Consider the following 24,959-nt stretch of genomic DNA (forward strand, 5'->3'; position numbering starts at 1 on the left):
TGAAAATGATAAGTATATATTACTGTAATAAAACATACAGATTGTATTTACTTGTTTTTTTTTATATTCTATTAGACGAGCTATTACAAAGCACAATCAGTACTAATCATGCAGCAGATTCCACACACTTCCAAACAATAGTACTTGGCACAGCTTTTAAGTGTAACATGCCGAGTAAATCACAAAACCATAAAATATCTAAAACTGGAACCAAATCATATCTACAGTAAATGTTTTGTAGTTCTAGGCCCAGAAAAGGTCCCAAAACTAGACATTGTATGTACTTCTAAAGCCTGAGGAAGGTCCCAAATTAAAGAGCTTTTATGTAATTAAAACAAAGGTCATTTCATGTACAATTAGTTCTAAGCCTGGAACTAGTTCCTACATAAAATGTGTATTTTACAGGTCCCCAAAACTAAAATACATTCACTGTACAGTGTACATGTAGATTCTGTGGCAGATCCCATAACTGAAGTATATTTTATGTACTACCAGGCTCTGGGAAGGTTCTGAAACTTCAGTGCAAACAATGTACTTCCATACCTGGGGAAATTCCCGGAACTAAAATATATTTTATGTACCTCCAGGCCTGGGGAAGGTTCCAAAACTAAACAATACTATATTTATGTACTTCTAAACCTGAGAATGTTCACAAATTTGAAGTACATCTTAAGTAGTTCTATGCTGGATCATGAGACAGGTACCAAAACTGAAGTATATCTGATGTAGACCTAAGACCGAGACAGGTCTCAAAACTGGAGGACATTTTTGTAGGTCTATGTCTAATCATAAGGCTGATCCTAAACCTAAAGTATATTTCATGTAATTTTAATCCTTATGCAAGTTGGAACCAAATTCTACTGTTGATGTAAGCGTGAAGCAAGTCCCAGACGAAAGAAAACACATACATGTAGCTCATGGTTGATTGTGAAAGTCATACCTGAACACTACCATGATAGAACTTTTTATACAGAGGAATCAAATTCAATATTGATGTTCTGACCACAAGTGGACATACAGCTCAAGAAAAAGCCTTTTCTCAACACAACTTTCTGTTAAACAGTGACAATTTTTTTTTTTAATGCAGCATAGATTTTCACATCCTATAGTTATAACTACCTTGCCTGCTCTGCATGCTAAAGATTGTTTAGTCTCTTTAATATCATTTACTGGCTATGACAGTTAATCTGTGTTGCACACAAGTACCAACTTTGTAGCTGATATCAAAAACGTTTAATTACCATTGCTCTCAAATAAAAACATTTTTGTTCCAGGCAGCAGATATATACAACAATGTATGTTTCACTAGTAATAAAATACCTACAATATCTGTTTCGACAAAACATGCCCAAATCATTAAATTTAACAACATATTTTAATTACTGATTAAGAGACATTTTACAACTGTGTCCTTACAGTTGATTTTTGGCCCCTTTATCACACAATAACACATATTGTAGCACATGATGTAATGATTGAGTTTGTGGCATCAAATCACATAACAAGAGATGCTGGTTGCCACATCTATGAGAGATGTACGATATTACACCACGTTATGTAATCAAAACAAGTGGCATCATTTCAAGTAATGAAATATGTGGCACCATATCGCATAACAAATGTTTGGTACCAATGAGATGTGTGGCAGCAACTTACATATACAATGCATGTGGTGCCATTTGACATAATGTCTTATGTTTGGCACCAGTTTACATAGTGACGGATAAATTGAGCCACATGGTCATGAAATACTGATAACCAATGTGTGGCACTTTATTCTTCTTCTATCTCGCACAACACAACATAAATAAACATATTTTCTGTCTTCTCATTGATAGTAATACACAAATTAGTCCACATGGACATCAGCTGTTGTATCCCAGTAGTCCACAGCATTGTTTTCTGACTAGACTTGCTGGTCCTACACAAGGCTCCTATTTCTCAGCACACATTTCCTGTGTGAAAGTAGTTTCTTACCTACTCTTCTTGTGTTATAGACAATGTTTGAAATTTAATCATTTCTTCAACATCTATACACTACATCACGGAACAGGAGCGTTGGCTTTGCGCAGTGCTAGACATCCTGTTACCAGATCATTAGGCATCAATTTCAGACGAGAGTATTCTTCTGCTGTGGTATACCTCAGCTTAGTTTCTGGATCTCTATATAATGCCTGGAATTGGAATAATTCAGCGGTCTGTGAAAACCTTTAAACTCCAATGGAGAAATCATATTTGATATCCTTCAAAGAATGACTTCTCAGAAATTCAATAGGTTTATTGGATTAAATAAGCACCCCTTCATGCCATTTAATTATTTGATTCTCTCCAATGATGAAAGTCTTATAGTAGGCAGTACTTTCCTTTCTAAGTAGAATAATTGTACATCTTCTCCTGGATGTCTCAGTCATTACATTTTACAATTTTGCATCATGTTTCCAACTATCAAATAAGTCAAATGTATTTTTTTTGTCTTATTCTGATAAGAGTCACCTCTTTCTTGATTTTCTAAGAGCCCTTGGCATATGCAACATTACTACACTTTAAGTAATAATGAATGAAGCCTTTATCCAGTATAATCAACTTAGTTACCCAAAAAAGGAAAAGTAATAGAGTATATGACATGCATGTAATTTTTGCATAAAAAAGAAAGAGAAATTGTTAAATTGTTGAACATTTGTGTTAAGAATTTAAACAATACCTACATGAATCTGCCAAAACCAGATGTTTTAAATACTTAAAACGTCAAATATAAGTACTACGCTTTTAATAACATAGATTATATCTTCATAGATCTGATTCAAATCTTTCAAATCTAATTAAGCATCAAAATAATCAATTTTGAAGAAAAATTACTAGGTAACTAGATTTAAATTTATAGATAATATACTTACAGGTAGACCTGATATGTCAGAGTATTTCTTAGCTGGTTTAAAAGATGGAGGTGCCTCAATAGACCCATCTGAAAATAAAATTCATCTTGTGTAATAAATATATTGCCTCTCTTTTACTTCTATTTCAAATAAAAATATGAAAAAAAACTATGGAGACATATCTTAAATTTTACATCATAACAACTTCAACAATATAAATGGAGAACTCAAAGTTTTCTATTTGAAAACAGTCATCTTGTGTTGTTCTTTCTGTTACTGAATGGTAATTTTATTCCAGGACTGTAAAATGGAAACATTAATATTTCCTTTGACAGAGTCATGTATCAGGATAATTTTACTATGTATTAAAGTTTGTACCAGACATTGCTTGATACACATTTAGTTCTGGTATTCACTAGTTTATATCTAGAATGAGTGAACATTTGAAATCCAAACAGACACATACATCAAATGTTGTATTTCATGAATATATATTTCATTACCTCTTCCAATTCTCTTGAATTTTTATTGATATCAAAACAATTAACTTACATGTCACATCATCTGGTTTCCACGGTAACAACTTTTCAGCAGCAACAATTTGTTTTAAATTTTTCCAAACTCTTGTTCTTTTACTGGTGGCTGCTGTGCCTTTACTGGAATGCTGGATTAATTATAATAAAACAACCAATGAAATTTATTCACCTTTCAGATGACTTACATAGGTAAAATCAGAACTCAAACTGACATAACTGGACATCAGTAAACACCAAACCATACCACAGTGGGTTGTATATCTTACAAGTTCAAAAACTTTAAGACAATATTCTGAAATAACTCCATCTGCCATATATCAAAATAACAATATGAGACATTTGAAACATAGGATAAAAGTAACTTAACCAATACTTGTGTGTAAAATGTACACTGTGTATCTGTTCAGATTTTAATCTTTCTTCACCCTGAAAATATCAGTTCTCCTTATCCAATCTTTTAATAGCAGTACACTTGTATGATTGAATATTGCGCAATTGTGCATATCTTATCTGACAGTACATACAACAACATAGCAGAAAGGTACAAATGCATAATGAAATTGCATAATTCTAAAATTTGATTACAATAAGCAGATCAATATTACAGACTGAAGAAACAAAAGGCAGAAAAAGAATTAGTAGAAATTGAAACCCTACATATAGCAGTCTCAATATTGTCTGTGATTGGAGATTTGTTAAGTATATGCCATTCAAAATCAAAATTTGCCTTGGCTTTTGCCTTACTGAATTTCCTTGCTGAAATTTTCATACATGTAATGCACCTGTATGTGTGAACATGACCTGACAGAATAGATACTCTATTGGCATCAGAATTGTTTTATATTGTTTAACATCCTATCAACCTTTTTCAATGTCGTTTAAGGACATGTGAGGTCAGTTTTGTGTAAGCCCCCTTGTGAGAGTATGGAACTGAAGCCAAGTTTAAAGTGTTTCCACTGAGGGATACTGCCAAAGGCATCCAGTAGAACACCCAAACTGGCCACATTATGAAGAATCTTAAAGTGTCATCACTAAATGCTTCTGAAGAGTATAACTGTAATAGTAAATCCAGTCTTTATCATACATGCTGTAATATCCAAAATCATTACTTCAAACATATTCCAAAACTATCTATAAAGCAACTAGGGACCATGCCCAACTCACTAATGAAGGTCATGTTTTGGTACCATCACCTTTTCAGCGGGATAGCAATAAAGATATTATTGACATTGATAAAAAAATGTCTCTTGTCTTCATTGATTTACCAACATGTACTATCAGCTTGGTGAGGTCTCTACATTGATTAGGAGAACACATAATTGTATAACACACACATATTGATGACCAAACTCTGTTTATGTTTAAAAGGATTTCAGTCGTTCCCTGGACATAAAACAACAGATTTTTGTCTTATTAAATAGTGCAAAAAGTATTTATGTAAGGTATAATTTAAAGTTATGAACTTTGTTATTCTATAACAATTATGAAATAATCAATAATATGTTTATCTAAGAAGAAAGCAAAGCATAAAAAAGGCCTAGAACAGGACCTCCAAACTAAGATACACATATACATTGACACTATAAAATTGAGCTTTAAATGCTTAATCTGATTTTAGTGTTACCTTTAGAAATTTGCCAATTGAATTTTACACAATAAGTGCAATAGAGCACAATTACCACGAAATTTGGATCCTTGAAAACAGGAATTTTATCAGCTGTTTCTCCTGTATAGGTAGACGGACTATCTTCAGCAGTTTCTCCTGACATAACTACCTCCTCTATGGTATCCTGTGGGGTCATCACACCCGACGAGGGCTGCCAAAAAAAAAATATCAATCAACATATAGCTCAAATCAACAGCAAAATCTAAACATTTCACCAACTTTGAGAGTGAAAAAGCATGCATCTGTGACATAATGTACTTTCATCAGTTTTACATTCAAAGACAGTGTAATGAACATTTCTTTGGGAGTTAACAAAAGTTATATAAGTAGAGGCAGAGACCTAAATCTATGTAAGTCTGTCATACAGGTAACCCTTTTTTAAAATCATCTGAAAAATTATATGTCTCCAAGAATCATATACAAAAATAAAATTATGTCTTCTTAGGGGATAATGACTTCCATCACAATTGATGATTTTAGTCATGCACTTTGTCTTAAGGGTTTTTTTTCTGTTTCTTTTTAGTAAAACTATACATGAATTACGAAGCCTAATTGTTGAAGAAGGTGCTGAATATATATGTTACTGGGAAAGCATTTTTAAAGGAGTCCATGGTTTCTGAGTAAAAGGAAGATAGTTCCATATTTACCTATAAAACATGTAAAGCATATATTAACACAATATCAAAATTTAAATTTTAGTACAGTGCATATATGATGTACATTGAAGATGTTGTTGTCGGTTCTGTTTTAAACTTATAGAAGAATTCTTGGTTTTTTTTTTTTTTTCTTTCTAGTGAGTGTCCAAAGTGTCTTCGAAGGCATTTAGATTTGATGCAGATACTACACGACACCAGGTTTTCTTACTGTTATTAGTGAGAATTTTAAAGCGTTTTCCCATTTATATTGCAGATGTCTGTCGCCTGGGGTATATTTTCTTGGGGTTTCCTCTTCCGCCTTTTCATTGCGAGGCTCCCTCCAATAGTACAACAACACGACAGCATCCTTTTGTTTACTCCTATGTCATTCCTAGTATTCGGGAGTGTGCCAATCCTGGTGAAATGCACATCATCTGACACAGTAATTAACAGTCATACCGTTTCTCTTTGTTTTCCAACAAGTCTTAACAAAACATATTGCCGTCTGTATGCAGGCCCGTCCCGATTTCTGCAAGACATTCTCATATGTCAACTAATCGACTGGTCCGCATAGATGAAATCGGTCTAAAGTAAAAGTCGATTCGTCAAAACTGGAGACCCTATACTCAAGAAGTGGTCCATTTATTCGATTCAGTCGAAGTAAGACAAGACAACTACTTAGTCAGCTATATTTTGGTTTCATAATTGCAATGATATAAAAATATGAAGATATTACCGTCACTGGACGTTTTTTCTTTGCTGGAGTTGTAGCGGGGCTTGCATTTTTACTCTTCGCTGGTTTTCTGTTTCTGGTTGACGCCATGTTGATTCTGAGACGAAAGTGATCAAGGGACGTAACTGCGGTAATTTAAGGGAACCTCAGTCGTTGCTTGTCTATTTATCTTGGGCTTGATGAGATTTTTATAGACGTACATTACTATTTTAAGTACATTCATTGGTCCAAGATTAAATTATTTTTTCACTAAATATTGTTATGATTGGTATTGGAATTCGAAATAATTAAAATCACATCTACGATGGTCTATTTAAATATATCACAAAAATGTACATGTTATATATATTATCAGTTCAGCGAGTAAATCATAACTTCAGGAATACTTTTCTCTCTGGATTTTATCTTTCATTTTTGTTATATCATTGAGCAAAACAGTAACATCGCTTATTTTGTGGAATTTAATTATATACGATCGGGTGATATTTCAGTTGTAACAATAGCTCAAATACGCTTTTTGTCTTCAAAAAATATCTAAAGTGAACAGAAAGTATTTGTCACAAAAGTTAGCGAGATCAATTAGCAAAGTGCACTCATATAATAAAATGTGGTGTTTTTAATCATAAGATATTGTTGAACTAATTCTATAAAGCTAAATGACATCACAAATTCGACAGAATTAGATGTTCTAACGCTAATTCTATAAAGCTAAATGACATCACAAATTCGACAGAATTAGATGTTCTAACGCTAATTCTATAAAGATAAACGATATGACGAATTCGACAGAATTAGATGTTCTAACGCTAATTCTATAAAGATAAACGACATGACGAATTCGTTAGAATTAAATTATCGCTAACTTGAAAATGTTAATTCTACAGAGATAAATGATGACACGAATTTGTTAAAACATATTGTATTGTCGTTAAAGGATTGGGCACAAGTTACATGAATTCATTGTAAGGTTTCTTCTACATAAACGGTTGAGATCTTTACTTCTAATACACGAAGGTGACATCGTTATCGCTATGAATATTCAAACACTATACAATGTCGATAGATAGAACAAGAAATATCAAACCTGACTCAAATTACATTCTACAGTGTTTTTGAAACAAAATTATTGATATCACATTCGAATGAATAGAAAACTAAGCCCCATAGTGTTATATTCCATATAGTAACGATTATTTAATATGGATGAATTATGTTATTTACCATTTTGGTAGGTTTTGTTAGGTTGTCATCACACACCGGTATTCGATGTAGGTAGATGTCTGTTGAATTGTGATTTTATTTATTGAGTTTTAAATGTAATTGTGAATTCTGGAAGATAGCGTGATATCTGAATCGGTGCGATCAATAACTTGACAGAGTCATGTTAATGTATAACATATTTAATTTAGCATACTCTCATATCAGAATCAGTGATATCATTTTTATGGTATCGCGATACGCTCTATCTATTGGTATCACGTTACGATATTTTGGAACATTTACTTCAGGTTGGTAATGTCAATAGAATATATGTTTTATACAACACAACCAGCAAAAGCTTAAAGTGTCATGTTTCGATGACTACAAGGTCACATTCAATGAACTAGTGACCAGTGCGTGTCGTACCAGCACTGACTTGTGTAGTGAACAATAGAACTCCGCTTAGTTACTTAAGAAATTATAATTAATAATGCTACACATAAAATGATTTAGAGTAAACTTTTTATTTAGACTATTGCAGGTTGATATGTTTATAAGTTTTATCAGAAAAAAAATGCAGAACACGTCACAATGCAAATAAGATAAAAATCCCCATATAATAATATGATCAATGAAATAATAGCGACAGTACAGACAAGCGAATTGTCAAATGTTCGAGGCAACCTGCCCCTTTACCAATGTAACGTAATACAGTGGTTAACTATACATAGTGCTATAAGCAGTACCTGGCATTAATTAATATAATGCTTTGGTTCGGTTCAGATACCATACAGTTCCTGTGTATAGTAGTAGGTTCGTACATAGAACTGTATATACTGGTGTTGAGTAAAGAATAAATAAATGGCTCACAGTCAACACGAGTGTGTCGTCTCTCCGGGCTGGTCCTTACAAGACTGAACCCTCACAACGTGTTGAGAACACGTAACAACCAATACACAAATATTACGTAAATTACATTACATACATGGAACATAAAATAAATACAAAGTTATAAATCTAAATCGAGAGCGGTAGTGTAAAAGGTGTCTCGTTAATCCCTTCGGCCGGTGGACGCCGAAGGCCCTTTATAACGGACAAAAAGCCATCCCACGTTGTTGTATGGAAGATGGCGATTAAAATATCAGAAATGTTTTATATCAATCTCGGTATGTTCTGCACCCCAGACACTGAGTGCATATGTGATCGCAACGAAAACAATTGCATGTCACACTCCGAGGAAAGTAGTCTACCGGTACATCTCGGCCACATTCTAAATGAGGAATTGTTTGATCAAAAATAAGAAAATTTATTGTTTAAAAATAACAAATGCATGTGAAGTTACAATAAAAAGTAAATTGATAAAAAAAAAAGCATCAGTTAAATGCACAAATTATTTTGAATATGGTCAAATAGTCCTCAGATTCGTCTACTCGAAAAGTCGCCCCATAAAATTGAAAATATCCGGACTAGAGTCAATAAACGGCGCCAATCTCAAATAGGAAAGAAAGCAGAAATCGTAACTGGATAAATAAACAGTGCAAGAAATAGAGCAAGTATGCTTTCTTTCCTTTCCGCTTTTTTTCTGAAAGGGGGCATATATATGGTATATGGACATTTACCCAGACACCAGGTTTTATGTCCGCAAATTATGTCTACTATTTTCTTCTGCAGATTGATAAGACACCAGATTAACGTAATACGTCCATCAGGATGAATCTTGTAGTAATACAGATATAGATTTTTCCCTATACATACACGTATATGACGAGTAGTTTATCATGCAAATTGCTTCATACAACTTGTTTCGTCTTTTTCTTTTAGTTTAATCATATTTTATTGCCAAAATAAATTTGAACAAGGGAATTGGACACAAGTTATTACAACTTATTGGAGGCCTCTCCCATCATACATTTTCAAATACATGCTTATAAAGAGATAGACTTAAACATAAATTATACATATTAAGCATTCACACACAGACATAAATACATCATCGTATAAGAATCTTTTAAAACCTTTTGCTGGTTTTTAATGAAATTTTGCACATGTGTAAAGACAAAATAGTTAAGGTCCTCAGAAAGATCAATACTACCAAATAAAAGAAGCTCTAAATTCAAATCTACTTATAATTCAGCCAGATTTTGAAACAAAGTGCGTCTTTCATTTCTGAAAGTTTGACACTCAAAGAAGAAGTGAAAGGCATTCTCACAAGGATGTCCACAGGAGCACACTGGATTTTCAGCAAGATTTACTCGATAAAGATCGTATTTAAGGGAACTACAACTGTGTCTAAGTTTAGTATGTATTATGTTTAACTTTCGTTCACCATAACTAAAACAGATAGGTGGGGATTGTTGTGTATTTAAAGTAAGTGAGGTTTTTAAACAAATTTATAAAAGGCAGTGACCGTACAGAGAAATCTAACAAATTCCAGCTATGAAGCGTAGAAGGTATAAAAGAGAGGTTTTTAAGAGAAAGCCCAAATAGAGGAACTCTATAATCATTGTTATTTCTAAGATTGTACCGGTTATTATCTGCAACTATAGGTGGCAAGTCTTTTTCTGCGGGAGCGCATTTAGGACATGAAAGTAGTTTTATCTGTCATGGCGAAAATAACAATCTGCCAGTACAGAATTCCAAAATGCACAAACATAAAGCAATCTGCCCGCGGAAAATAATAATCTGTCATGCAAATTTAAAATCTGCCTAAAGAAAATAATTAAATCTGTCCGAGCAGATAATGAATGTAATCGGACAGGTTGTTAATCTGCCAGGGCAAATCGAGATTCTGCCCGGGCAGAAAAAAGTTATTTCACTATCGTGTTCTAAATGCGAATCAAGGTACCTCTACCCCTGAATGGTAGAAAGCTAATACCAAGTTCTTCTTATACTGCCCGGGCAGATTTAAATTGTTTTGACTGGACAGATTAATATTTTGCCAGGACAGAAAGAAAATATTTTTCTATCCTTTCCTAACTCCTAAATTACACTTCCGTATTTTTCAAACCGTTCCATCGTAAAAAATCAATAATTTACAGCAGTTTTGAAATATGTAGAGGACTACCTCCAGGTTCTGACAACACTAGTTGTAGTCCCGAGCCTGTTATGACATACTTAGGTAAAGGCTGAAAATCTGGAAAAAAAAAAAAACAGACAGCCAAAATCATGCACAGGATTATCCAAAGCAGCACAAGTCTATATCTTCTTAATAGAAATTAATTTACACAACAATATATATAAACTTAAAAAACTGGAAAACACGATGAGCTTATAAATATATATATATATAAAGAAAATTGTTTTAAAAAAAACACAAGAAAAAGTTAAGTTAGTATTTTCCATAACGTTTTCACAGCTTAGCTGCTCCTCAGTGCAACTTTTTCTGTGTGTGTGTTTAACAATTTTCTTTATATTATCACTTGCGTATCGTAACTATATAACTATATCATATATATATATATATATATATATATATATATATATATATGAAAACGTCTGCATTCTGATTATATGATGTGTAAGTCTGCATTCTGATTATATGACGTATTTATATATCTTTATATAAGCACACAGTGGTATATAAACTGTTCAAACACAAGACTGTTTATATACAGTATCTCAATGTTATTGGGTAAATGACTGTTAATATTGTGTTGATTCCTTTGCCTACCGATTATCATTTCCTCTACTTCCAACAATTATGAAGTTACATTTCAAACAATGTTGAAAAATACACACACGCTCTCATTTGCACGTAGCAATTCCGTTAAATAGAATATATACATATACAGCACACGCAACAACACACTGTCATAATAACTGTACAATTACAGGAAATCATTCGGAAAGGATTCTTAATCTTCCGTAACCAAATTCATTTCATGTGTCTGTGGTATAATGGACAATCACAGCTAATAAGTGTTAAGTTGTTAATAGGTTTTACTATCTTTCTTCTCCCGGCATGCTCTATATCAAACAATAATTAGTAACATTGCCGCGATCGTATGAAGAAGTTTGACCGTTCTGTGATATTATCATCTGTTTTCAAAACTGCGGTGATGGCGCCAGGTCCACTGTAAACATTGTTTGCTCTACGCGCACGTACGAAGAAAAGTAGCGACTATATGAACAATAGTAACTGAAGCGTAAAACCTAGTCAGTTTCGCGCTTAACCACATAGCACATTTGCGTTTGCGATCATCTACACCACAGATACCTGCACAAGATAATCCCGAAGTATCGCAAAAGTCACAAGAAGGCAGCTGGCACAGAGGGTAACATCTGCCAGCTTCGCGGTCCTGCGATGGGTCGTCACAGAGAGGCACAACACAGCAAACGAACTCCATTTCGTAATAGCAGCATGGCCTAACTATTTGCCTGCACGTCGACTTTCTGGTGTATCCACTCAAGAATCCAAAAAATGTTGAGTATAACTTTCGAAGACCTTTACCATTAATGTCGAGAGTGAAATCACATCCGCACGTGAAAGTGACGAAGATGAGGCAGATTGCTTGAGGAATTTCTTCAAATGCGTACGAGAAAACGACTTCATTGAAACCGTGAAGTAATCGAAATCCTTTGTACTTTGTTGTCACCTCTGGAATAGTTTCTCCAACAATATCCGCAAGTTGTATCAAAGCTAAAATGGTTCCAAGAATCGTAAACGCTAGGTAATAGTTTCTTGGTGCGTCACAGTTGTCTAGTATTTCATCTCCTGATATTGACTTTTTTTTACGGTATAAAGAAAAAAAGTTTTCAGTCGCCTCTATGGCGCTAGATACATTTTCAGGTAAATTATCAGTAAATTCCAACCAATCCAAAACAGTATCGGCGATAATCAGACCGGCCGACAACAGGCGTTTTAACACTAGTAGGCATCGAGAAGCAGGGTCCTTCAGAACTGCAATGCTGGGATCGGTTGATTCATCAGTGTTAACTCTGGTCATTGCCTGTGGTGGTGGCTGGACGACATACGCCGGATTGTTACCGTTATAATAATACTGCGGACGGTTGGTGGGCGTTTGATGCCATTGGTTATATTGCTGGCCAGGAAATCCCTGAGGACTCGGGTATGTTTGATTCCCTGGGAATATATAGTGTATTTGTTGTGCATTGCCTATTTCCTGAATTCCTGTAGGATTCTGAATGATTTGGTGCTGCACTGGGCACGCCGCACGACTTTCACCACCGACACCGTCGTCGCTATATGTCTGGTTATAAGGAGTGCCCGGACTCGGAGAACCCATTTTCCATCCAGCAACCTCATGTTCGAAAAACCTTCTGCCGCGCTGTCGCTCCGGCGGAAATGGTCGGCACGCTTCTTCATTTCGATACATATGATCTTCAACAACGGAATTATTCCTGGTAAAACTAGTTTCACGAATTCCATATCTCCGATTCCCAAGATTGTCATCTGCACTGTTTTCATCAATATTGTCTGATCCATGCTTTCTCTTAGTACTTTGATTTTTGTTGTTGTTTCGAGATGGCATCTTTATCATCTATCCACGGCGTATGTTTCTATGTAGAGGTACGGAAATATATGTAACTAAAACATCTACCAGTGATTTTTATAGCATACCCCTGTTTCTTATCAGAACAATTTTAGGTCAGGGTCTTATATAAAACATGGTTAAGTGGTGTTCCGTTGAACTAAAGTGAATAATACTGTTAGATAACAGAACAAGAAAAAAAAAAAATATATATATATATATATATATATATATAAATATAACACAATCTTATTTCAAACTAAGATTCGAAGAAATCAAGGAAAATATGATCAAAGTAGTGTCAGATGAAAAAGACCGGGTTACCTGGTGCCTGGAATAGTAGGCGTCTTCTACTTTATCAACAACACTCGAAATGTAAATCTTTGTTAATCCATGTAATAATGTCACGTTCCTAAATAAGGGTAAGGTAAACAGCAAAGGAAACGCCAGGCGTATTAATGAGCATCAAATACGTCTGACGTCATATCACACTTAGTGAGATATGTTGACTGCAAATCTTAACTGTAGACGTCATCAAATTGCCTCTCGTGAAACCATGTGTTTTGTGTTTGATAGTTGCCGACATCTTACAAGAAAAACATGATATTGAAAACAAGCCCCGAAAATATCGAATTGGCTAGGGATTCGTATTTACTAAGGGTATATGCAATAGACATGGTAGATTAAGCTCGTCATCAGTATACCACAAAGTGAAATTAAATCACTTCAGAAGATCTTTGAAATGTGTTTTGATATGCTTGATGAAGAAAAGAAAAGTCTTGTGCTTTGTATTTATTTGAGATTTCAAATTGCTTGTCCTTTTCAGAATGGAGCATCGAATAGATAAAACCCAATTTCTAAAACAGACTATACCCACTCGGAAAGTGTTTCACGTCATAGTCATCATAGAATCCGTAAACATGTATGTATCTTGAAATTCACATTCCGCTCAATACGGGTTTTTATAAACCATTCAGTATAAAATAATGCAAATTGATTATGAAATTCACTTTAAACATCAAAACGTCTTTGTCCACTACCATCTATATCTTAACGCAAGAATTGCGATTTCTACCTGAGTTCCAGGGTCAACTTAGTTTTCATTACCAACCAATGTTCACACAAATTGTCTTCAGCTGTTGCCTTTTTAATTTCAGCTTTTAGATATCCGCAATTATCCGCTTTACTTTCGCCAGTAAAACCTCAAAATTCGACAGTATAATTACGATATTGTAAAACATCTCAAATTGATAGGAATTCAGGAACAACAGTGAAGTACCAATATATGAGGACGATCATAATCCAAACAAAAATTCAATAAAAATGAAGCAAAATGTGAACAAGGAGACATCTGAAAAAATACCATGAGAATAAGATCAGGTGTTCTGAAAGAGTAAGCATAACGAACATCAAACACTTCCAGCCTCATATCACACAAAGAAATAACATATTTCTCAATCTGATCACTATGCAACTTCGCTATTATTTCCTCAAACTGCATCATTTCAAAATTTAACGAATCAATTGAGAAATGTAAACACCACAGGATAGGGATGCAGGCATGTTGCTTTTAATAAAATAAAAATTCACAATAGAGTAATTGAAATATTCATGCTTGCCATACAGCTCTGTGGAAAGATGTATTATGTAGGTTTCGTTATAGGAAAATATCTAGATAGCCGGTTGATGGAGAAAACAAAACCATACATGTAGGACAAAGTTTACATGTATCACTCATGTGACTGGTGTAATGTCTTGACATCATGTGCAACTTACCTGGAAACTATGATTGTAAAGATAATTGTGTACCTCTTAACCGAAACCACCGTTACTTCAATACGAGTTCAAGGTGATCTACCTTGAATATATATTGAGGTCAATCTGTAACAGTTATCTTTCTTTATGTAACATTAGCGTTAGTTTCAGCAATGCCTCTCTCGGTTACATTGCTGGCTTGCGTAACCTCGTGTGAAGTAACGTGGCAATGTCCTTGATTACAAATCGTGTATTATAACACAAGTGTAGGCTAATCTGTCGTACGTAATCTTTCAGTATGGTTTACACGTATTAAATACATTGTGGGAAATAAAGAAATAAACTTTCATAAATTTGACCGTTGCCTCATTCCTATTGTTTAGAAATATAGAGAAAAGATTTATTTACTGAAAATCTTGCTCTTCTTCGATTACGTTACAATGATGTTTTCGTTACAATATTTTCTTCGTGTTGTGAACAAATTCATTACCACGGGATATTCATTTGAGACGTTTATATCTAAATGTACAATATATCATTCATTAAAGTAAATGAACACTTAATTAAAAAATGAACATCAAGTTACAAGAAACGTGTACGTATGCTATCTCGTTTGACACATCCCATCCTCGCGATCGGTACTCCAAGGGGTACGATCACTGCACCCTTGGAATATGTCATGGCAAAACGGAAAGCACACGAGAAGTCACTAGATTGGTTCCAGGAGAAAAAAAGATGTGCTTTTGAAACCTCCGGTTGCAAGAAAATTAAAAACAATATAGACCTATCTAGATATTTAGATGATTAGAAAGCCATTGCAATGTACATTGTACTGTTATGCGACCTCGAGATTCATTTGAAGTCCACCACAGGGTTAAGCAAGTCTTGTCTCATTCACAAGGTGTCACACATGGAACCTTTAATTTTGCCATGACATCTAGAAACCCATTGAGTATCCAAGATATCAAGGGCTAAACTCAAAGGTCCGATGAAAGGCTGGCAGGCACTGAAAGCACAAGTGAAGTAATTTGATTGGTTCCAAGGAAAAAAAACGACCAATCACAGGCTGATACGCTCCTTTTTTGGATTACATGAGTGACACCCAGTGACATCAAAGTCATTACAATATACCGTTATATGACCTCAAGATTCGTTTGATTTAAGACATTGAATCGTTTCAGTCTTTTCCTGTCGCACACGGAACCTTCTATATTGCCATGGCATGTCGCCACCCTGACAAGTTCAACAATGCAATTCAACAGGTAGCTAGGGGTACCCAAAATAGAACGCCTCAACAAACTTTTTTTCTGTTCATTTATAGAAATTATATAAGTTTGAAAATTTCTTTTCATTTTATTAAAATTCACTTACTGTCTCGTCATCATGGTAACTTTTCTGTCAAAAATATTAATTTCAGCAATATTTTTTCATTACTAAATGGTAGAATATTTCTGTTGTCGCATGACATCATTTCCATGGATTTTTGAAAAATAATATCATTTTTAAAACTTTAACTTTTAAAATGATAAACAACATAGAAGACATGGAATGAAACGAAATGCAAAAATAATTCATAAATACCATATTTCTTGTTTAGAATAGTTAAGCGTGTGGGGAAGCGTTGTCCATATAACAAATTGTAAAATATATCAAAACAACTCGTAGTCGCATTTAGGCAGTGCCAGTTTCATGATATGTATTGTTATGAATCTTATTTTAAAGAAAACAGACTATGAATTAGAAATTAGGAAATCTCAACCTCAACAGGCAAGAAATGTGTCCTCTATAAATCGTCCAATCAGAATCCAGCACTTTTTTTCTCCGTATTTGCCTTTTGAGGCACATGACTTCCGATGTCAACATGGACTCGGACCGGACGATCCTCAACCTAGTACGGATGATGACACTGATAAGCTTATCGGCACCTGTGCTATCAGATGTACAACCATGTGTAAAGAAGGGACCTTGCTCATGTGCAACACCAGCGTTCACTGTAGATCTAAAGCCTTTGTCGACACGGCCTCAAAGGTATACGCGATGTGAGGAAATAAACAGAAAGTGTAACGTTTTAAGCTAAAACACATTTTCCGGGTATACAAAAATGTATCATTTGATTGTACTGTTAACAATAGGATGATTAGTGTTACGTTGTTTATACGAAGTTGGTAGGATTTTCTCGGTAAGTCTTAATTTGTCGAACAGTCACGGCCCGAAGCGTTCTGGTTTTTGCCCCGACCCAAGTTGGTAGCTATTCTTGGGTTCAAATGGTAAATACTGAAATTGGGAATTGAATCCGGAATATCCAAACTTTTGAGACCAGATGGAGAGTATAATTAATACAATTTCTTTGCTTAATGAGTTTGTAAAGTATAATTTAATTTTCTTGTATTTTATTCTTCATTTTCATTATTTATCGTTTTAACAAATACATGTACATGCATCACATATCACAATGACTTGAGTGTCAAATATGATAACATTTAAAAGTGAGCTTGTTGACTTCAGGATGTACTCTTCTGAGATGTAAAAAGAAAGAAAAAAAAACAGGATAACACTTTTGTTCTGCTTACGATTTTTTTTAATAAGAAAGATTTTAGAAAGTAATTTAAAGGCAAAAAACAATATGTTGCTGCACTTCTTTTTCCAATTCAGATGGTAAATTAAGTGTAAGGGGAAACATCATTTACACATTTTATTCTTAATTTTTCCAAGATAAAAGAGATTTGTAATTTCAACAAAATAATATGAAAATGCAAAACTTTCATTTGGTTTACAAAGTCTAAAATTGCATAGCAACCAAAAAACGAATATTATGAGAACACCCTTTAACCCTTTATTTGATCATTTACTAATATTTAACTTTTGAATACTTTTTGTCTGCAAAATTGTCACAAAAGTCACATGTGAATAATGGAAGGGATGCACTATTATACACGCATGTCTCTGATTATTTACATGTATGATGGCATCCGAAATCCCCAGACAGGTATGTGTCCTGGTTACAGAATGTTGAAAAAAATTGTTGTAAGCACTGTGATTATGGGTCCACCACCAGTGTATGTATGGCCCTGTTAGGACATAAAATTTTGTAGTATATTGTTTTACCAGTCAGGTCCAGAAGATGATATACAAAATATTAAGGATTCCAAATATGGTATGGTTTATTGTTAACAGGAAGGGTCATTTAAGGACATGAGTGGTGGAGGAAAGCCACAATTCTGAGAGAACCTGATGACTGCCCCAGATGGGCCATGAACCTGCAGTCCAGAGGCGGAGGGCTAGTGAAAAAGACATTCAGAAGCCTTAATCACTTTGCCACAATGACTCCCATATAAGAAAAAGTCATATTGTAGATTTTCAACATTTTTCCAGGATCCATAGGAATTTATAGGAAAAGCAGGAGTCCAGGACTCCCAAGTTCAAAATCTTACTGACGAACTAATAGTACTGTACATATGTATACATTAAACATTATAAGTAATATTCACTGTTTTTAATTGAAGGTTGTTGCAAGCTAATGATGCTAACTACACCTATATCTACAGTCCTTGTATAGCCACTGGTGAGCCATGTGGAGATGGTTCATTTACAGACATAGCTGTAAGTAGAGGAAGAAGTATCAAAAGATCATGTTAGTAAAGCAACTATAAAATCATAAATAGGTGTTTTTTGGGAGGCTTTAAAAATTTTTTTTTTTTATGTTGCTTTGTTTTTTTTTTCTCAAAAATGTATTCAGATGTTATGGATAAATTTTGCTTTTGAAATCCCTAATGTCAATTTTGTGGGCATATAAATTCTATGATTAACAATACCCATCAAGAAAAACTGAGGATTTTTAAGACTTTATATTTTCAAAAGTATGAACAAGGATAAAAAATACATGGAAGTACCATGTATAAAGAAAGGTGGAAGTACTAGGCACCAGTTTCACAAATCATCCTTAACTTGAGAGATTTTTCTTAACTTAAGGTTGCCCTTAGGAAATCATTAAACAAGTTAAGGAAATTCCCTTAAATTTAAGTTTTTTCCTTAACCTATGAAATTATTTTCTTTAAGATTATCTTTGTTATTGAAGATTCATGAAATTGTGGCCATGGATATAGAGCATTTTGTTATTACACCCCTTATCAGCTGCACCTGAGTCCTGATATCAATGAGAGGTCCGAAGGCAAGATGGCTAATCAGGGACTGGATGGTCATATGATCATTTTATATCATATATTTTTTTTCTTTATAATAAACAAACCATACAAAACAATCCCCTTTTGAATAAATGAATGAATTAACATTATAACAACAATGATACACTATTTACTGATGTTCATAGATATGAGAACGCAATTATGTGTAAAAAAGACAGTAGCAATTGGGCCTTGTAAAAAGTTTACATACATGCAAGAAATTTAACAAGCAATCATTGGCTCATCAATATAAGTCCTACTGGTCAGCTGCAGGTTTATCACAAGGGAAACAAACCTGGAAAAGGCACTATTCTGAAATTTGAATGGGTTTATAAATTATTTTCTTAGGATAAAAAGTGCATTTCTTACAGGCAAACATTATTTATGTTCAAATCAGACAGTAATAAGCCAAAATGGCAAAATATGAAAATTTGAGAGGTGGTGTGATCACCTTCCAGGGATGTGATATCACTTTCAAAGGGGTGTGATATTACTTTATGGGATATGATGTCACCTGGGCTGATATCAACTTGTGGAAATTTCAGACTCACATACAAAAACAATTTTATCAATAGTAAACATATGATAAACAAAGATACAACTCCTGAGAAGAATTTTATCCAAAATACTGTTGATCCAATTTGTCTACTTTTCAGGCAGTCACTTCAAATATAGCATAAACATTTTAGAATAGAGTGCCTATCACTCTCAATTGTGCATGAGCCATAATAATAGGCAACTGAGAAGCAATCAACAGGATGCTATTTGCCTTTGATTTTGGTTCCAGCTGAACATCAAATCCCTTGTAAGAAGTATGAAGTCTGAGTGGTTAAAATTTGTAATATCTTAACCTGTTAATTTGAATGCAAAATTGTATGTTTCCTCACGTCTTTTATTGCAACATGTATCAGAATGTGATATGTGCTCTACCATACAGACCCTTATCTGTCAGTAATACATCTTCACTTTCCTTTTTAGATAAAAAGATGAAAGAAAAAATGTTTTATCGACAAATTGTTTCTACAGATGTGCCAAATAAGAAAAGGCTCCCCATCAGCAAATTGGGTTGTGGGTACTCAGGCATCTGCCAAGTTCACAGGTAGTCCTGATGATGGATCTCTACAGATTGAGTATACAGCATTTAGCCAAGACATAACAAGGTACAGTCTTTACATTGTGGGTATTGTGTCTACTGTAGAGTTGATATATTAGTGGTTGATTCAGCTTCGCTACATTCACAGTCAAACAGAAATGTCAGATATCCAGCAAACTTTTTTTAAAGAGATTCAGAATTTCATAAATATCTTATAATACGTGTAAACATGGATACCAGCTGATAGATATGCCGGAGTGTTTTGACCACAGAAGCATCCATATAGGATGAGGAATCTGTTTTATAGAGATGGAAGGGGCCTGATGGGCAAGGCACAATGGGAGATATTCAACAAGTTCTTTGAAATCCTTCTTCTAGGAATGAGGATTTTGTTCACATTAGTTCAGGAGCATCTGTTCATTAAGGGGACTAAATTCTGAATCTGTTGTGGACAATCAATAGGAAACACTTCATACCCAAATTAGTTTACAAGAATCCTTTTGGGAAGGGAAATCAAACAGTATAAATGGAGGGTGTGGGACCAGTCAGCAGCAAGAACCAATACGAAATACATATATGAATAGCAAATTCCTTGAAATGTTCCTTCTTCTGTGGGAATAACATGCTTTTATCAAAATTTGGTCTGAGACTCAATTCTGTGTAATTTTTGGTTCTGACACCCCAGAGGCACAAGAGCGGAGCAAGTTAGAAGATATAGAGGAACACCTTTAAAATACTTCTTTTATTGGAATATAGGTAATTTAGCTGAATTTGGTCACAAAGATCCTTAGACAGTTAGTTTGAAAAAGGGAACCAATTTTGTTTAAACAATTGGTCTTAGACACAGGGGCCTGAGAGGCTTAAACCAAAATGAAAACAATTTCTTTAAAATGTTCTTCTTCTGTAGAAATGGCAGGATTATATCCAAATTTGGTTTGAGGCATCCTTAGGTGAAGCATACTGTGAACCATGATCACTCCTGACTAATAGTTTGTAGTGTTACAATGTGATATAACTATTGGTGGGACTGATCAATCAGGAATTTCTAGGAAATGCAAAAGGGATGAATCGGAACTGATATATGGTTAGATAAGACAGAATGTTTTCAAAGGTGATTTTAATAGACACATATTATTGAACAATATCCTTCCATGTATGTATTTATCTTATAGGACCGGTCAAGTATCTGTTGTTTGCTCTGATGAAGAGGCTAGTTTTTCACATCTTGGAACAGGTGTTACTGTTTATGTAAGTATGAATAAATATATGTGTTATATGTTGAAAACTCTCCCTGAAAATTCTATGTTATATGTTACTGACAGTCTCAGAGGGAACATTACTGTAACCCCTGATACTAACTCTATGTTATATGTTACTGACAGTCTCTGAGGGAACATTACCGTAACCAGTGATACTAACTCTATGTTATATGTTACTGACAGTCTCTAAGGGAACATTACTGTAACCCCTGATACTAACTCTATGTTATATGTTACTGACAGTGTCTGAGGGAACATAACTGGAACCCTTGATGATAACTCTATGTTATATTTTACTGACAGTGTCTGAGGGAACATAACTGTAACCCCTGATACTAACTCTATGTTATATGTTACTGACAGTGTCTGAGGGAACATAACTGGAACCCTTGATGATAACTCTATGTTATATTTTACTGTCAGTCTCTGAGGGAACATTACTGTAACCTCTGATGATAATTCAAAAATTTCCGCATTTCAGAGAATAGCGGAAATTTGCTATCCTATAGTTTCGGTCACGTACATATGTACGCAAGGCGTGCAAGGCAGTGTATAGTATCTGACCAATCAGGAGACTGATTGGCGTGCCTCATGGAGTACTAGGGTACCGACGCGCACGTGAGGGGTATATCGGGTATTCATTCTAGCCGCGGACTTTCAAAGCGTTGACTGCTATAGTTTCAGGGTTCGGGTGAAAACGTATACAATGCACTTATATATAGTATAGAATATATAATTTATATATTTTCGCTTTATTGTCCGCTTGGCTCACATGCATATGGTGGTTGTGTTTTTATGGGAGTAAGATAGCATAGTAGTATATAAAGGATCTCTATGTTATATGTTACTGACAGTCCTGAGGGAACATTACTGTAACCCCTGATACTAACTCTATATTATATGTTACTGACAGTCCTGAGGGAACATTACTGTAACCTCTGATGATAACTCTATGTTATATGTTACTGACAGTCTCTGAGGGAACATCACTGTAACCTCTGATACTAACTCTATATTATATGTTACTGACAGTCCTGAGGGAACATTACTATAACCCCTGACGAAAAATCGATGTTTTGTGTTGGTAACAACCTCCAATGGTATTTCATAATGCCTTCAATAAATTTAGATCAGAAGAAAATGAAGAGAGGGGGAGGGTATATATTCGAGTGTACATGCTCACATGTTATTGATTCATTTTTCAGAAATTCCAGCTGAAAACTAAATATGCATGTAAACCCAATACTGGGCTAAGTGTAGGTTCTGTCCTTCTGATCATGTAAGTATATCTGGAGGTATAACAACAGTTAGATAGGTGTGTTCTCAGTGTTTTGTTATCTTTTTACTGTGTTGTGGATAACGAATAAGATACTGAATTTCATCATTCATTGAGAAGTGTATAACTGGTACTGTATAGTGGATTACTTTGGCAAAAATTTCACAATTTGGATACTAAGGTCAAAAATAAACCTGGTCTGTTAGATGATTTAAAACTGGTCTCAAAAGTGAGATGATCTGAACAGTGAAACATACAATACAAAGATAAATCGGAGGATTTTTTGGGGGGAATGAAATGAAAAACTGTGAAGTGGTCTTAATTTTGATGTGACCCTTAGTAAGGTTTCACTGTTTCATAATTTTGATACTAGAAAGAAATATTGAAATGCCCATTGCTTTGGGGACTCTATAAAAATTTTTGACAAATTTCAGACTAAAATTTGTGAACAATTTTATTTATCATTGTAGATTCTTTATGTTGCTCCTTGTGTACATCATTGGAGGAATCTTGTTCATGCGATATGTTAGAAAAGCACAGGGAGTGGAAATGATCCCAAACCGAGAGTTATGGGCAGAGTTACCTCTGTTGATCAAGGTAAACATTCTTTCCTTATGGATTTCTCTCTCTTGATCAAGTTAACTTTCTTTCCTGATAGAGTTACCTCACAAAATCAAGGTAAACATTCTTCTCTAACAGAGTTATCTCTCTTGATCAAGTCAACTTTCTTCTCTGATAGAGTTACCTCACATGATCAAGGTAAACTTTCTTCCCTGATAGGGTAACCTCACATGATCAAGGTGAACTTTCTTCCCTGATAGAGTTACCTCACATGATCAAGGTAAACTTTCTTCCCTGATAGGGTAACCTCACATGATCAAGGTAAACTTTCTTCCCTGATAGAGTTACCTCACATGATCAAGGTGAACTTTCTTCCCTGATAGGGTAACCTCACATGATCAAGGTAAACTTTCTTCCCTGATAGGGTAACCTCACATGATCAAGGTAAACTGTATTCCCTAACAGAGTTACCTTACAAAATTGAAGTGAATACTCTTCAAATACAGAGTTACCTTTCTTGATCAAGTAAAACATTCTTCCCTAACAGAATTTTCATCTATGGATAAGAGTAAACATCCCTTCTTATAGAGTTACATGTACCTCTCTTAATCAAGGTAAATGTCCTTCACGTACATAGTTACCTCACGTGATCAAGGTAAACACTCTTCCCTTACACAGTAATCTCTCTTGATCAACATAAACATTCTTTGATAGAGTTACCTCTCTTGATCGGAGTGAACATTATTCTTATACAGAGTTACCTCTATAGATCAGGGTAAACATTTTTCTCTGACAGGGTTACTTCTTTTGATAAAGGTAAACATTCTTCCCTAACAGAGTTACCTCAGACGATCATGGTAGACACTCTACCTTTATGGTGAAAGTAAACTTTATTCCCTAACAGAGTTACCTTTCTTGATCAAAGTAAACATTCTTCCCTAACAGAGTTACCTCAGACGATCATGGTAAACACTCTACCTTAATCATAAAGGTAAACTTGTTTCCCTTACAGAGTTATCTTTCTTGATCAAGTAAACATTCTGCCCTTACAGAGTAACCTCTCTTGATCAACGTAAGCATTATTCCTTTACAGAGTTACCTCACCTGATTAATTTTCTAACCCAAGACATTTAACTTTTCTTCTATGTTTATTGAAAGCCTTTGAGATGAAAATATGATACTGTATACACCAAGAAAAAAGTGATGTTCTTCTTGGTTAAGTTCAATTATGAATCTTCTTTTGACAAACTGATATCTTGTATTAACATTAAATGCTTTTTCTAGTACGGCAATGGTGTTTAAAAATCAGAAATCATGAAAAGGTAAAACCACTGTCTTGGATATTACTGAGAATCTTTATCTTGCTTGTGACTCACTTATGTTTAAGTAATTGTACTACTTCTCACAGGACGGAATACTGTTTGTTTCAAGAGGATGTAAGACAGATTCTACATATTCTCAGATCTGACAAATCCCAGCATTTCATAGACCTGATGAGTCCCAAAACATCGCAAATCTGACAAGTCCTAACATTTCATAGATCTGATGAGTACAGCATTTCATAAATATGACGAGTACCAGCATGTCATAGAGATACAGAGGATCAGGTCCTGCAGGTTCAATTATAACCTACATTTGTAAAAAAAATTTGATTGTTGGGTGTAAGAGAAAAATTAGATTCAAAACATATGATTATAAA

The 24,959-nt window shown here is 34.5% G+C and overlaps 2 protein-coding genes across 2 annotated transcripts; one reads left to right on the forward strand and one right to left on the reverse strand.

Annotated features, from left to right (window-relative positions):
* Nucleotides 1–6,533, reverse strand: LOC132556407 (INO80 complex subunit C-like). Its single transcript, XM_060220819.1, has 5 exons — nt 6,447–6,533; nt 5,089–5,226; nt 3,426–3,537; nt 2,895–2,962; nt 1–2,174 (listed from the first exon to the last, which is right to left on the reverse strand). The coding sequence occupies exons 1-5, from the start codon at nt 6,531–6,533 to the stop codon at nt 2,043–2,045; spliced, it is 537 nt and encodes a 178-aa protein (XP_060076802.1). The 3' UTR covers nt 1–2,042.
* Nucleotides 6,534–16,733: 10,200 nt separating this feature from the next.
* LOC132556417 (uncharacterized) lies at nt 16,734–24,959 on the forward strand. Its single transcript, XM_060220830.1, has 7 exons — nt 16,734–16,918; nt 18,394–18,490; nt 20,098–20,231; nt 21,337–21,412; nt 22,629–22,702; nt 23,170–23,296; nt 24,669–24,959. Exons 1-7 carry the CDS (start codon nt 16,734–16,736, stop codon nt 24,726–24,728), a joined length of 753 nt encoding a protein of 250 aa, XP_060076813.1. The 3' UTR covers nt 24,729–24,959.

The sequence above is a fragment of the Ylistrum balloti genome, unplaced genomic scaffold (genome assembly GCF_031769215.1).
Source record: "Ylistrum balloti isolate Yb309-2 unplaced genomic scaffold, AGI_CSIRO_Ybal_v1 Utg370568, whole genome shotgun sequence".
Lineage (NCBI taxonomy): Eukaryota > Metazoa > Mollusca > Bivalvia > Pectinida > Pectinidae > Ylistrum > Ylistrum balloti.

What these genes read in the sequence shown, in the direction of transcription:
- LOC132556407 (XM_060220819.1), bottom strand. Translation starts at nt 6,533, where the DNA reads ATGGCGTCAACCAGAAACAGAAAACCAGCGAAGAGTAAAAATGCAAGC. An exon ending in TCAAGGATCCAAATTTCGTG is followed by an intron (nt 3,538 to 5,088) that starts GTAATTGTGCTC and finishes TAATTAATCCAG; the next exon opens with CATTCCAGTAAAGGCACAGC. An exon ending in CTGACATATCAGGTCTACCT is followed by an intron (nt 2,175 to 2,894) that starts GTAAGTATATTA and finishes TTCCAATTCCAG; the next exon opens with GCATTATATAGAGATCCAGA.
- LOC132556417 (XM_060220830.1), top strand. Translation starts at nt 16,734, where the DNA reads ATGACTTCCGATGTCAACATGGACTCGGACCGGACGATCCTCAACCTA. An exon ending in TTGTCGACACGGCCTCAAAG is followed by an intron (nt 16,919 to 18,393) that starts GTATACGCGATG and finishes TTTTAATTGAAG; the next exon opens with GTTGTTGCAAGCTAATGATG. An exon ending in AGTTACCTCTGTTGATCAAG is followed by an intron (nt 23,297 to 24,668) that starts GTAAACATTCTT and finishes TACTTCTCACAG; the next exon opens with GACGGAATACTGTTTGTTTC.